The sequence below is a fragment of the Kogia breviceps genome, chromosome 8 (genome assembly GCF_026419965.1).
Source record: "Kogia breviceps isolate mKogBre1 chromosome 8, mKogBre1 haplotype 1, whole genome shotgun sequence".
Taxonomy (NCBI): Eukaryota; Metazoa; Chordata; class Mammalia; order Artiodactyla; family Physeteridae; genus Kogia; species Kogia breviceps.
Window position 1 is genome coordinate 91,827,761 of NC_081317.1, and position 12,174 is coordinate 91,839,934.

Sequence of the window (12,174 nt, forward strand, 5' to 3'; positions counted from 1 at the left end):
GAAATTTAAAAAAAAAAGGGCTTCCCTGGTGGCGCAGTGGTTGAGAGTCCGCCTGCCGATGCAGGGAACACGGGTTCGTGCCCCGGTCCGGGAAGATCCCACGTGCCGCGGAGCGGCTGGGCCCGTGAGCCATGGCCGCCGAGCCTGAGCGTCCGGAGCCTGTGCTCCGCAACGGGAGAGGCCACAACAGTGAGAGGCCCGCGTACCAAAAAATAATTAATTAATTAATTAATTAAACTTTTTTGAAATGACAATACTCTCTTTTTAACTAAAGTTTCTGTCCCTCCCAGTTCTGTAGTCTTTTCTCCATTTCTAGCTCATCTCTAAATCATGTTATTTTTTAAATTTAAACATGGTTTAAAAAGAAAACTCAGCCCTGAAATATGTAACGTACAAAGTGAACATCCTCTGTAATCCCATCCCACAGAGATTACCATAATTAACAATTTAGTGTGTCTGACGCCAAATATGTTCCTCAGTTTTCTTCCTTTGTGAAGTGTGGTCCTCATATCCCTTCCATCCCCACCTGAGGTATGCTCACATCCTCTCTCTTTAGAGCAGGGCACCATCAGAGTTAAATTGCCAGCCTGCCCCCCAGGCCCAGCCCACCCCTGTCACAGCGAGGTGAGTCCTCTGACCTAGCAACCTGTACTTCTTTGTCCATCACATACCCTTAAGCCTGGTTTTCAAGGCCTTTGCCACTCAGCCATCCTTATCTTCTATTAATTCCCATCTGGGTCTAGAAAGACCCAGACCTTAAGCTTTCTGGTCACCCTCACTGACCAGGCTCACTCCACTTAGAATGTCTTTCATCACATCCAGTGAATTATAGATAACCAATTAATTAATTATTTAGCATTCCCACCAAAGGACTGTTTTGAGATTGGGCTGTATGTATTATTGATGGTGATATTTGTGCATATAGCATACCTGCTTTCAGTAGCTCAGGCTAATTAAATGTGGCAGATGCTTTTTGAATGGATTTAGGCATTCGGTTATAGTTCTGTTATTATTCTTTGTGGTTTGCGCAGTGTGGAACATTCTTCAGATGTGTTCCTGATAACAGCAGCCATCATTTTTGAGCATTTACAGTGTGCTGAGTGCCCTCCACAAGTTCATAGCAGCTCCCACCAGGTACTGCTATCCCTGGGAAGGAGAGACTCAGAGAGCCTCGGAGGCTTCCTGGAGCTTACTGGGCCTCAAACTCAGATCTGCCTGACTCTGGAATGTATGCGGAAAGTACCACACTATTTAACTTTTTTTTCCTCCCTTTTTCTATTTTAAAGGAATATCAGAAGCTCTTTCCTGACATTCCCATAGGGTATTCTGGGCATGAAACAGGTATAGTGATATCTGTGGCCGCAGTGGCTCTGGGGGCCAAGGTCTTGGAGCGTCACGTAACTTTGGACAAGACCTGGAAGGGGAGTGACCACTCAGCCTCGCTGGAGCCCGGGGAGCTGGCCGAGCTAGTGCGGTCCGTGCGCCTCGTGGAGAGGGCCCTGGGCTCGCCGACCAAGCAGCTGCTGCCCTGTGAGATGGCCTGCAATGAGAAGGTGGGTTTTTCTGTCCTGCCGGGTGCCACTGTTGAAAGGGGCTGCATGTGTTTACCCGAGAGGTAGTTGGTACCAGCCCTACCTGAGCCCAGAGCAGTGGAATGATGCAGGGATGTCGCTAAGAGCCTATGAGTTTTTTGGGGTTCATATTAGCAGTGGGAGGAACTGGTTATTTAAGGAACTTCAGCTGTTTCTCTGGTTCCCTGGCATCATATTACAGTTTTCCATTAAGTCTCTGAAGCCTCTGGCCCCAGCGCTCTAGACCCCGGGTAAAGGGGGGTGGTATCTGGGGCCTCATGAGGCACGCGGGTAGGTCAAGTCTGGGGTCCCGTGGAGTAGGTAATCCTTGAGGGACATCCAGGCAGAGGGGCCCCATGAGGCAGTGGGAGGAGGGCCTGTGATATGTCAAGGCGTCCCTAAGCGTGGAAGGCACTGGACGGATGGGGGTGGGGCTTGTCACCGGGTTGGTGGGGGACAATGCAAACGTTCCCTCAGGAGCATTTGAGCTGTGCAACGTTAACCTTCAGACAGACTGGACGGGGAGGCCTGCGCACCCTGCCAACCCTGCCTGGCACACTGACTATCTGGGCTTCCCGGAAGCCATGGCCTATACCTGGCTCAGCCTCTGATTCTAGAGCCAGGTGTCCCAGGGCTGCCAGGGAAGCAGACACTCCTCAAACGCTGTGGGCTGTCTGAGCCGAAACAAAGACCTAACACCAGGCCTGCTAGAGGAGTGCTGTCCTTTATCCCAGTGGGGCCTACTTGCTGCCCTCAAATTAAAGATGCATATACACCAGGAAATTAAACTAACAGTAAAAAGAAACAAACTACCTTATACAAGAAAAGGGGAGCGAATTGGCCCAGAAACTGGAATGAGAGTTATAGCAGTTGAGCACTTAATTTGGTTCTGAGCCTCCTGGTTCCCTGGGCAAACAGTGAGGTACCAGAGGATGCAGAATCTGATAAACATCCGCCGACAGACCTTTTGTCCTGGCATAAATTCCAGAACTGATTCCTTGGCCCTTACCTGGAAGATGCAGAGTATTAGACTAGATACTTGGTTGAAAAGCATCTATGGACAAGACCTAGAAACACTGGTCATGAGCTTCAGGTCTCCTTCGTTCCCCTCACCTGCCCAGCCTATCTGCCTCTTCCTAAGAGGCCCCCTTCCATACTCAGCGTCTGTGTGCCCCCTGTACTGCTATTGTACTGAGCAAGGAGGACACAAGGTTTGTGTCCCTCGAGCAGTGGGCCAGGAGTCAGGAACCCCAGGTTCTCATCTTGGCTCCTCGCAACCTTGGCCAGCTTACCTGCCCTCCGTGGACCTCCATTTCCCCATGTTTAAAATGTGATGCTGAACTGGACGATGACAAAAGCAATCATAATTTTTATTTACCAGGAGCAGTCTATGTTCCAGGTAGGTTACACACATTATTATCACGAATCCTTGTAGTCATCTGACAGGGTAGAGACACTGTTATTTCCCATTTTACAGAGAAACTCAGCCACAGCTTGTACCCAGCTGCCTGGGATTCGGATCTGGCTCTCTTTGGCTACATAACCTGAGTCCTTTATTATAAAGGCCCCTCCTCTGAGTCTCTGAGTCCACCCCACACTGGCCAAGTCCCTGCTGTGTGTGAGATACTATTCTAGGCACTGAAGGGGGAAAACAGAGTCCCTGCTATCCAGGTAACCTTGTGCGAGAAAACTGATCAGGGACCTTGGGGATAAAGCAATGTGCGCTAATTATTTGCTAATTATTTCTGTGAGGCTGGCACTGAGTTTTAATTTTATCCACAGCTGGGCAAGTCTGTGGTGGCCAAAGTGAAAATTCTGGAAGGCACCATTCTAACACTGGACATGCTCACTATAAAGGTGGGTGAGCCCAAAGGCTACCCTCCTGAAGACATCTTCAGTCTGGTGGGCAAGAAGGTCCTGGTCACTGTGGAAGAAGATGACACTATCATGGAAGAATCGGTAGAAAATCAGGGCAAAAAAATCAAGTCTTAAAATAAAGCACCATTCTCTGAATTCTGGATTGCCTTGCTAGTGCCGTCAGGTGCATCTGGGTAAGGTGGGGCAGGAGTGGTGGTCTCCGGGGATTTGACTTTCATCCACTCCCCACCCAGACAGCAGACATTTAGGGGCCAGGCCCTGGGTCAAGCCCATTGGAGGGATACAGAGAGCAAATATGGGCGGCCTCCGCCTCAGGTTGGCTGTCCCAGAAGGGGCGGTGGGCTCAGAAGCATCTCATCACTGCCCAGTGGCAGTGAGGGTGCAGAGGAGTGAGTGCTAGCTGTATGGGCCCTCTCCTTTCAGCCTTCCTTCTTCCTGCCTGCAAAACCAACCCTAATGACCCCAAATATCTCTTCCTTCCAGCTCTCTCTCCTTATCCCCTGCCCGCCCTGGGGTTGAGTCTAGTTAGCTGTATAGCCATCACTAGGCATTAGAGAAGGGGTTGGCCAAAGTGTTCTGCAGGCAGAGGATGCCAAAGCACTCATAGCTCTGAGCAAAGAGAGGGGAATGGCATTTATTCCTTCTTTAAACAAATATGGAGGGCCTACTATGTGCCAGGCCCTGCTTTGGGGCCTGAGGATACAGCGGTCCTTATGGGACTTCCGTTCAGATAGGGACAGATGCTCCATAAGCCAGGAGCGCAGTAAAGTAAACCACAGTACGTCAGAAGGTGACACGTGCAGTGGGGCGTGTGAGGGAGCCGGGGAGTGTGGGGCTTGGTGTATTTGCAGCTTGTCGTGACTTGAAAGTATGCTGGCAATGCTGAAATCAGCCCTTCCATGATCTGTCGTGAAATTACAAACCCAGCTAACAAAAGATCCTCACTGTTGGACTTCCGTGAACTGCAGCATGAACCTTTCACAGAGATTCCATATCATATTCCTCTTTGTTCTTTTGAACCAATACTGAGATTAATGATTATTTTCAAATGTACTTTCAAATTCTTAATCTATGTTCATATTTATTTGACCTGGTTACTTTAATTCCTCTTGATTCAAAGTGTACCTTGGAGTCTCTTTTCGAATGCATAAATTGCCCTTTGAAGTTTCTTTACTTGTGAGGATAGGGCCTCCCTCTCCTGTGGATCCCAAAAGTTTCTGGAAGGAGACTCGCGTTTGTATGTGTGGGTGGGGTGGGGTGGGAATCCGGGGTCGTACTCACGAGAATCCATGAAATTGACGTGCTAGGAGCTGGAGTGTGACACATCCATTTCTGGCTGCTGTTAACTCCCTTTCACTTCTCCCTATAAACAGTCATGAGCCGACAATCAAAATTTCTGATTCCATAGCCTTTTTTTTTTTTCTACAAGAGCAGAGATGACATTAAATATCTGAGACTTCCTAACAAGAAGAGACTTAGTATGGTAGTAGATGGATGTGTTCCAGGGCCTGGGAAGAGGAGGTGGGTCTGAAAGGAAAGGAGGGTAGAGCCTAGCTGGGGCTCTGGCTGAGAATGTACGGCAGGCGGTTTCTAGCAGGGAACCCGTCAGTTGCTTCCAGGTCCTGTCAGACTGGAATGTGAGAAGGGCCCAGGCTGCTCTGTAGACCTCAGCTGGATTCCCCTCAGAGGGCAGAAGCCAGTGAGGCTCACACTTGGAAGAGCCACTGAGGGCACAGGGCCTAACTCTGCCTTTTGGGTAGAGGATTCTGTAATGTGTTGGAGAGAACTGTGAAGAAGGGCCATCGTCTAGAACCCGCTTCCCATCAGGACACACAGAGAGAATCATAGCCTGTGAATGACGTGTGTAAGTCAAGTATGGGGCTGCCTGCAGCCAGGAGCAGCTGGCCACCTCATGCTGTGCCAGGCCCTGAGGGCAGGAGGATGGATCTCTGGGCACAGCTCTGGCCTATTCGTACATCCCTGAGCACCTGCCAGGAAGGAGATGCGGTGCTGGGCCCACAGTGAGGCAGCAGACGGTCCCTGTCGGAGAATTCACAGCCTATCGGGTGCAGGTACCTCCACACATAGCGCCCTTCATGTGTGAATTGCTGAAATGTTTTCCAAGAGTCATGAGAGCTATGGGAGTGGGGATGGGAGAGGACGTGTTGGCCAGGGAAGCTCTCCTGGAGGAGGTGGCACTTAATTCAACCGTGCATGTTGAGAAGTGACTGAGGGAGGAATTGTGGGATCTGGGACATGGGAAGTACCCTGTATGTCCAGGTGAAAGTTGGGCAGGGAATGGCCACATGGAGAGGAAGGAAGGGATTTGGAAGGTTGTCAGGAAGGAAGCAGGGGCTTAAAAGCCTGCTGACTTTGGACTGTGTTCAACAGGCAATGGGAAGCCATGGAAGGCTTCAGAGCAGGACACGGCGGACTCAACCTTGGCCCCTCCCCCTCTTATGCTTACCGTCCCACCTCGTAGGCAGCTTGGCTTCTTGGGCAGCCTGTCCCCTCCTCACGGTATGGACTCCTGCCCACCATGCCCTGGCTGCGCTGGGCCACCTCTGTGTGCCCTCTGCTAGGCTGTGTCTCCACCAGGCTATCATCACTGTCCCCTTCTCCCTGGCAAAGAGGAACTGCAGAAACAGAAGATATCATGCAGTAGACAAGGAAGGGTCCCTGAAATCTCTAAAAATTAGTAAGTGACCACAAATGGCTTCAATATTGATCAAAAGTTACCCAAAGTTACATAATATTATCTTGGATAGGAACAGCTGGGAGGCAGGATTTGTTGCCATATAAGCAAGAAGTTCTAACATGAATTACCTTCAGAAATAGTGAACTCCCCCCATTACTAGAGTTATTCCATTAAGGACCAGCTGACTAGAGCAAGAAAGTAGCGGAGGGGGTGGGAAATGAGCGAGGCCCCGTCCAGGCTTGGGTGCCGTATACTTGAAGCAACACAAACTCCCAATGAAGAGCACGGTTAAGAGGGACAGTATTCATATTTTATTAAAACCACATCTGCAAGCAATTTGCTCTTATCAATAAGGAAATTTCTATAAATTCAAGTCTGAAAAAGAATAAGTGATCAGTACCGTTACAGACATGGACTCCAAAGAAGCTCAGTCCCGTGCTGAATATTCACGGAGGCTCCTGCTACTGCCAGATGGCAGCTAGGAGTATCGGCTGTCTCAGCACCGTGTCAGGCACAACAGGAAATCCACTGGGGGTGCTGATAGATCCTGGCATGGTACAGTACTGTACAGTTTTTAAGGCAAGTTCATATCCTCTGGGCTCATTTGAGCCTCATAGCACCTGCAGGTAGGGTCATTAACCCCATTTTACAGATGATGCCCCAAGGAGTACAGTGACTAGCTTGAGGTCACAATTGATTGTGGACCAAAACTGCAGTTTTCGTCCTTTATAGTCCAGCTCTGACTCTGCTACATGAATCCCAAACTCCCAAATCTCCCTCTGGGTGTAAGACCTCATCTCAGAGCCCATGGAAGGTAATCCAAAGGTAGACTTAAGTCCCACAGAGTAACTGGGCAAAAGCAAAGCATCACAGGCCTAATAAGAGAGGGGCCATCTCCAAAGAAGATATACAGATTGCCAACAAACACATGAAAGGATGTTCAACATCATTAATCGTTAGAGAAATGCAAATCAAAAGTACAATGACATATCACCTCACACCAGTCAGAATGGCCATCATCAAAAAAATCTAGAAACAATAAATGCTGGAGAGGGTGTGCAGAAAAGGGAACACTCTTGCACTGTTGGTGGGAATGCAAACTGATACAGCCACTATGGAGAACAGTATGGAGGTTCCTTAAAAAACTACAAATAGAACTACCATACGACCCAGCAATCCCACTACTGGGCATATACCCTGAGAAAACCATAATTCAAAAAGAGTCATGTACCACAATGTTCATTGCAGCTCTATTTACAGTAGCCAGGACATGGAAGCAACCTAAGTGTCCATCAACAGATGAATGGATAAAGAAGATGTGGCACATATATACAATGGAATATTACTCAGCCATAAAAAGAAATGGAGTTATTTGTAGTGAGGTGGAAGGACCCAGAGTCTGTCATACAGAGTGAAGTAAGTCAGAAAGAGAAAAACAAATACCGCATGCTAACACATATATATGGAATCTAAGAAAAAAAAAAGGTCATGAAGAACCTAGGGGTAAGACGGGAATAAAGACACAGACCTACTAGAACATGGACTTGAGGATATGGGGAGGGGGAAGGGTAAGCTGGGACAAAGTGAGAGAGTGGCATGGACATATATACACTACCAAACATAAAATAGTTAGCTAGTGGGAAGCAGCTGCATAGCACAGGGAGATCAGCTTGGTGCTTTGTGACCACCTAGAGGGGTGGGATAGGGAGGCTGGGAGGGAGGGAGATGCAAGAGGGAGGCGATATGGGAACATATGTATATGTATAACTGATTCACTTTGTTATAAAGCAGAAACTAACACACCATTGTAAAGCAATTATGCTCCAATAAAGATGTTAAAAAAAAGAGAGAGAGCGAGAGAGGGGCCAGAGTGAGTAGGCACTGGCTAGAGACCGGCTGCATTCACCTGAACATGGTGAATGAGTACAGACCCCAGTTCCACCATTAGCTGTGTGACGTTGGGCAAGTTACTCATTCTGTGTCTCAATTTTGCCATGTGTACAATTGGGATAACTTTCTACTTCCTAGGGGTGATGTAAGGATCAAATGAGTTAATAGCTGTAAAGCACCAGAACAGTGCCTGACAAAATAGCAAGTATTTTTACTTGGACCCTGCGGCCGTGGGTCTGGGAATAAATCTTGGTTTGCAGGGGTGAACAGAGATATGGGGTCAAGTTCATGCATCTTCCTCTGTCAGGAATGCCCTCTGCCTGTCAGAATTCAGCTCTGGGCCATCCCCAGTAGAATTAATTTCCCTCTTCTCAGCATTCCTGGAGCATAGTGCTGAAGACATCTATCCAAGGTAGAGTTTTAAATGATTTGGTTAGGACTAAAGCCACTTTTGAGGTTCCTTCTGCCTTGTATTCTACTTACATTACATTGCCCCATATGAAAGTACCGTTTTTAGGTTTAAAAAAACTATTGGAAATTGGCAGTTTTATATGGTTCAAACCAATTAATGCACTGAGAGTCTGTTTAAACCCCGAGGGAGATTCAGCTTTGCATTTTCCTCACCCTACCACTGCCCTCCTGCCAAGCACCTAAGAAGATACTTTTAGATAGTACCACTTCAAAACCATATAAGGAATTTGACATACAGGATGCTGAACCTTCAGAACTGAGTCACAGACCCTGGAAAGAGGCCTTTTCCTCCCTACTAGAGGGGCTGATATCCCTAGGAGGCCCTGCTGATTTGGCCTTCTCTATTTCTGTCATTACCTTCTGGAAAGCAGGGGCTCTCTGGGTTTCTCTGGCAACATTTTGGATCTGAGGAGCATAGGGATGCCTGAGCTGCCCAAACCCCACTCATAGTTAGTCCCTCTCCTTTTGATTCCAAGACAGTTGGGAAAACTGCCTGTGGCTGCTTAGCAACAGTCACCTGCTGATTTCTTCCCAACATCCCCTAAGAAATGAATAAGCAGTAAAATCTTCCAGGTTGAAAGCTGGGCCTGTAGGGCTGGGCCAGGGGGCAAGTGAGACACATGCCTGAGGGCTGGGAGGTGGCCGAGCCCTTAATCACCGTGGGTGACTTTAGGCAACTTTCTTTCAGGACCTTATTCTCCCCAAACATACAATGGGGTCAGGCTGAGTGATTTGTGAGACCCTCCCAGCTCAGCTGTTCTGATTCAATAGCAGCCAGCTAGTGGTCATTCACTCGCTGCCTTGGGGGGAAGGGACTTTCTGAACTTTTCAGGGTGGGTAAAGTGTAGGATGCAGGACATGGCTGCCCTTAGGAATCTTCCAATCTAATTGGAAAGACAGGTCCCAGACTGTGGATCTGATACAGAGAGATTCTTGTAGCTTGGGGAGAGTTCCTGGGGGCAGTTAAGCCTGGGGAAAACGGGCAAAAAGAAGAAGGGGCTTTCCTGTATAAATGTGTTTATAAGGGAAATGGCAAGGGCAAGGGTATAGAGGTGGAACTATGCGACACACAGTTCTGATTGGAGGGTCTCTGAAAAGAGCAGTAGGAACTAGATGAGGATATGTAGTTTGGGGCAGACTAGGAAAGCCTTGACTGCTAAGGTAAAGTGCTTCCCCCCCACCCCATAGTCCTTGGGAACCTTCTGATAGTTCTAAGAGGTTAAGTGAGGTTTCACGCAGATCACTCTAGCTGTAGGGTGGAGGATGAGCACGGGAAAGGGTTCAGGCCAGGAGGTGTTAAGAAGCTCTTGCAGCTGCTCTTAAGGGAGTGGCATGGACAAGCTGAAGGACAGTGTAGAGGAGGAAGCAGATCCAAGGGACATTAAGTGACAGAGGAGTCTTAGCGACTCTTATTCATTCACATATTTACTGTGCGCCTACCATGTGCCAGGCGGTTCTGAGTGCTCTATGAGGGAGAATGTTCTGAGGCTGAGGATCATGTATTCTGACACAGTGAGGATGCTTAGGGCTCACCTGTGGGTGTGTCCTTTCAGGAACCTGGATTAAAAGCAGTGTAGTATAAGGGCCCTGGTGGCGGTGGGGAGTTGGGATGAGAAAGCAGCAGCAGAGGACCTGTGTTTAGGGCCCGTCTGAAACTAGCCTACCTAGGAGAGGAACTGTTCAAAGCACAGGGCATGACTGGTAGGGGAGAGGATGGGAATGCTTACAGAGGCGGCAGGAGACCAGCCACGTCTGGATCGGGTGAGACCAGAGCCGCGGAGAACCTAGGGCAGCCACTCAGGTGTCGGCCCCTAGGGCAGTCGGGAGATGCTGATGGCCCCTTCCCAAAGCCGCAGGGCCGGGTAGAGCAGCTCCTGTAAGGCGGCACGGAAGGTGTGCAGGTGGGTCATGCCGCCCGTCACGTCGTAAAAGGTGAAGACGCCGAACTCGTAGTCCAGGAAGACGCGGGGCCGGTCGGGGTCGTCGCGGGGCCGCAGACGGCTGCGCTGGCCATCATGGAAGGCCCAGTACTCGAGGTCATACAGTTCGAGGCACCAAGACTGGCGGTTGCAGCCCAAGCGGGCGGCGGCAAAGGCGCCGCAGTGAGCTGTAGGCCGCGCCCACCCACCAGCCGACGTCCGTCTCCTGCACGCCCACTTCTCAGTAGTGGCGGCCGGCGTCGATGCAGTCGCGGCCCAGCACCTGCCACAGCGCGTCGAAATGTAGCGCGGGCTTGAGCCCCAGGCTGCCGCGGTGTCCCCAGCGCACCTTCAGGCTGTCTGCCGAGAGGCGCAGGCGCGCGTGCAGCGTGTCTGGCTCCAGCGTGGGCGTGCGCGCGCCTGCGGAGGGCGGGGACACCGGGCCACGGCCGATGGGCGGGGCCAGTGCCCCTGCCCCGCCCCGCCCCGAGAAACCGACCCCACTGGTACCCGCTGTCCCGCAAGTGTTCAGGGTAGAATACAGGGAAACACGGAAATCACGAGTGGGGCGGTGGGTGGGGAACACGGGCAGGAGAGAACATTTTAGTGCACACCCGTTGTACGGCTTGAATTTTGTACCGTGAAATTTGTGGCCAATTTCTAAAAATTTAATAAAAAATAATCCTATCACTGTTAACACTTGGGTGTATATGCTTCCAATTTTTTTTTTTTACTTGCCCCTTTCTAGTTTTTTTCTTAACGTTGGTGTCATACTATACAGGCTCTTGGGTAATCTGCTTTTTAAATTTATTGATGTATTTATGAACATTTTACCACATCAAAAAATATTCTTATAAGAGCATTTTAATGGCAACCTTAAGATTTTGATGTATCGATGAATTATAATTTAACCTATCCCCTCCCCCTGCCTTAAAAAATACGCTTTTTAAAAAGGTTTTGGAAACACTAATATGAATACATCTTTATGTATCTGATTATTTATTTACGATATATTCTTAGAAGAAGAATTGCTCGGTCAACGGGGATGACTGTGATTTTAAGGCCTTTGGTAAATATTGCCAAACTGTCCTCCAGAAAGGTGGTGGTGATTTAAACTCCCAATAACAGTTATTGTTGCACTATACACATCTGTAGACATGAAGTTAGAGAAAAGTCTAGGTCTTAGGGCATGTGGATGTTTAGCTTTAGTAGATACTGCCGGATAGTTTTCTCGGTAATATTTTGGAGTTTTCTGTAAGAGGCTTTGTACGTCTTTTGTTAGATTTATTCCTAGCTTTTTAAAAGTGTTACTGAAAATAACGTGTTTTTTTTTTTGTTTTTTTTTTTTTTTTTTTTGCGGTACGCGGGCCTCTCACTGCTGGGGCCTCTCCCGTTGCGGAGCACAGGCTCCAGACGCGCAGGCCCAGCGGCCATGGCTCACGGGCCCAGCTGCTCCGTGGCATGTGGGATCTTCCCGGACCGGGGCACGAACCCGTGTCCCCTGCATCGGCAGGCGGACTCTCAACCACTGCGCCACCAGGGAAGCCATGATCCCATTTAAAAAAATCTGTAGACATATATACTTTTTAAATGTCTGAAAGAATATATGACAAAAATTAACATCATTTAACTCTGGGGCAGGCAATTGTTTTCTTTCAGTATATGTAATTTCTAATTTTCTACAAGAAGCATGCATTACCTGTATAATTTTTTAAGGGAACAAAGATGTTCATAATATATCAGTAAA

General features: G+C 48.8%; 2 protein-coding genes across 3 annotated transcripts in view; one reads left to right on the forward strand and one right to left on the reverse strand.

Moving 5' to 3' along the window:
- The window catches only part of NANS (N-acetylneuraminate synthase), a 36,983-nt gene extending 33,399 nt beyond the window's left edge, over positions 1–3,584 (forward strand). For both annotated transcript variants that reach the window (XM_059073271.2, XM_067039755.1), the window contains 2 exons: positions 1,287–1,553; positions 3,354–3,584. In XM_059073271.2, the coding sequence (XP_058929254.1) occupies positions 1,287–1,553; positions 3,354–3,563 (477 nt within the window). In that variant the 3' untranslated portion in view covers positions 3,564–3,584. The remainder of the gene's footprint in view (positions 1–1,286; positions 1,554–3,353) is intronic.
- Positions 24–12,174, reverse strand: part of TRIM14 (tripartite motif containing 14) — a 34,066-nt gene continuing 21,915 nt past the window's right edge. The window contains 4 exon segments of the mRNA XM_059070937.2: positions 24–4,812; positions 5,917–6,085; positions 10,236–10,608; positions 10,610–10,847. Of these exon segments, the coding sequence (XP_058926920.1) occupies positions 10,320–10,608; positions 10,610–10,847 (527 nt within the window). The 3' untranslated portion in view covers positions 24–4,812; positions 5,917–6,085; positions 10,236–10,319.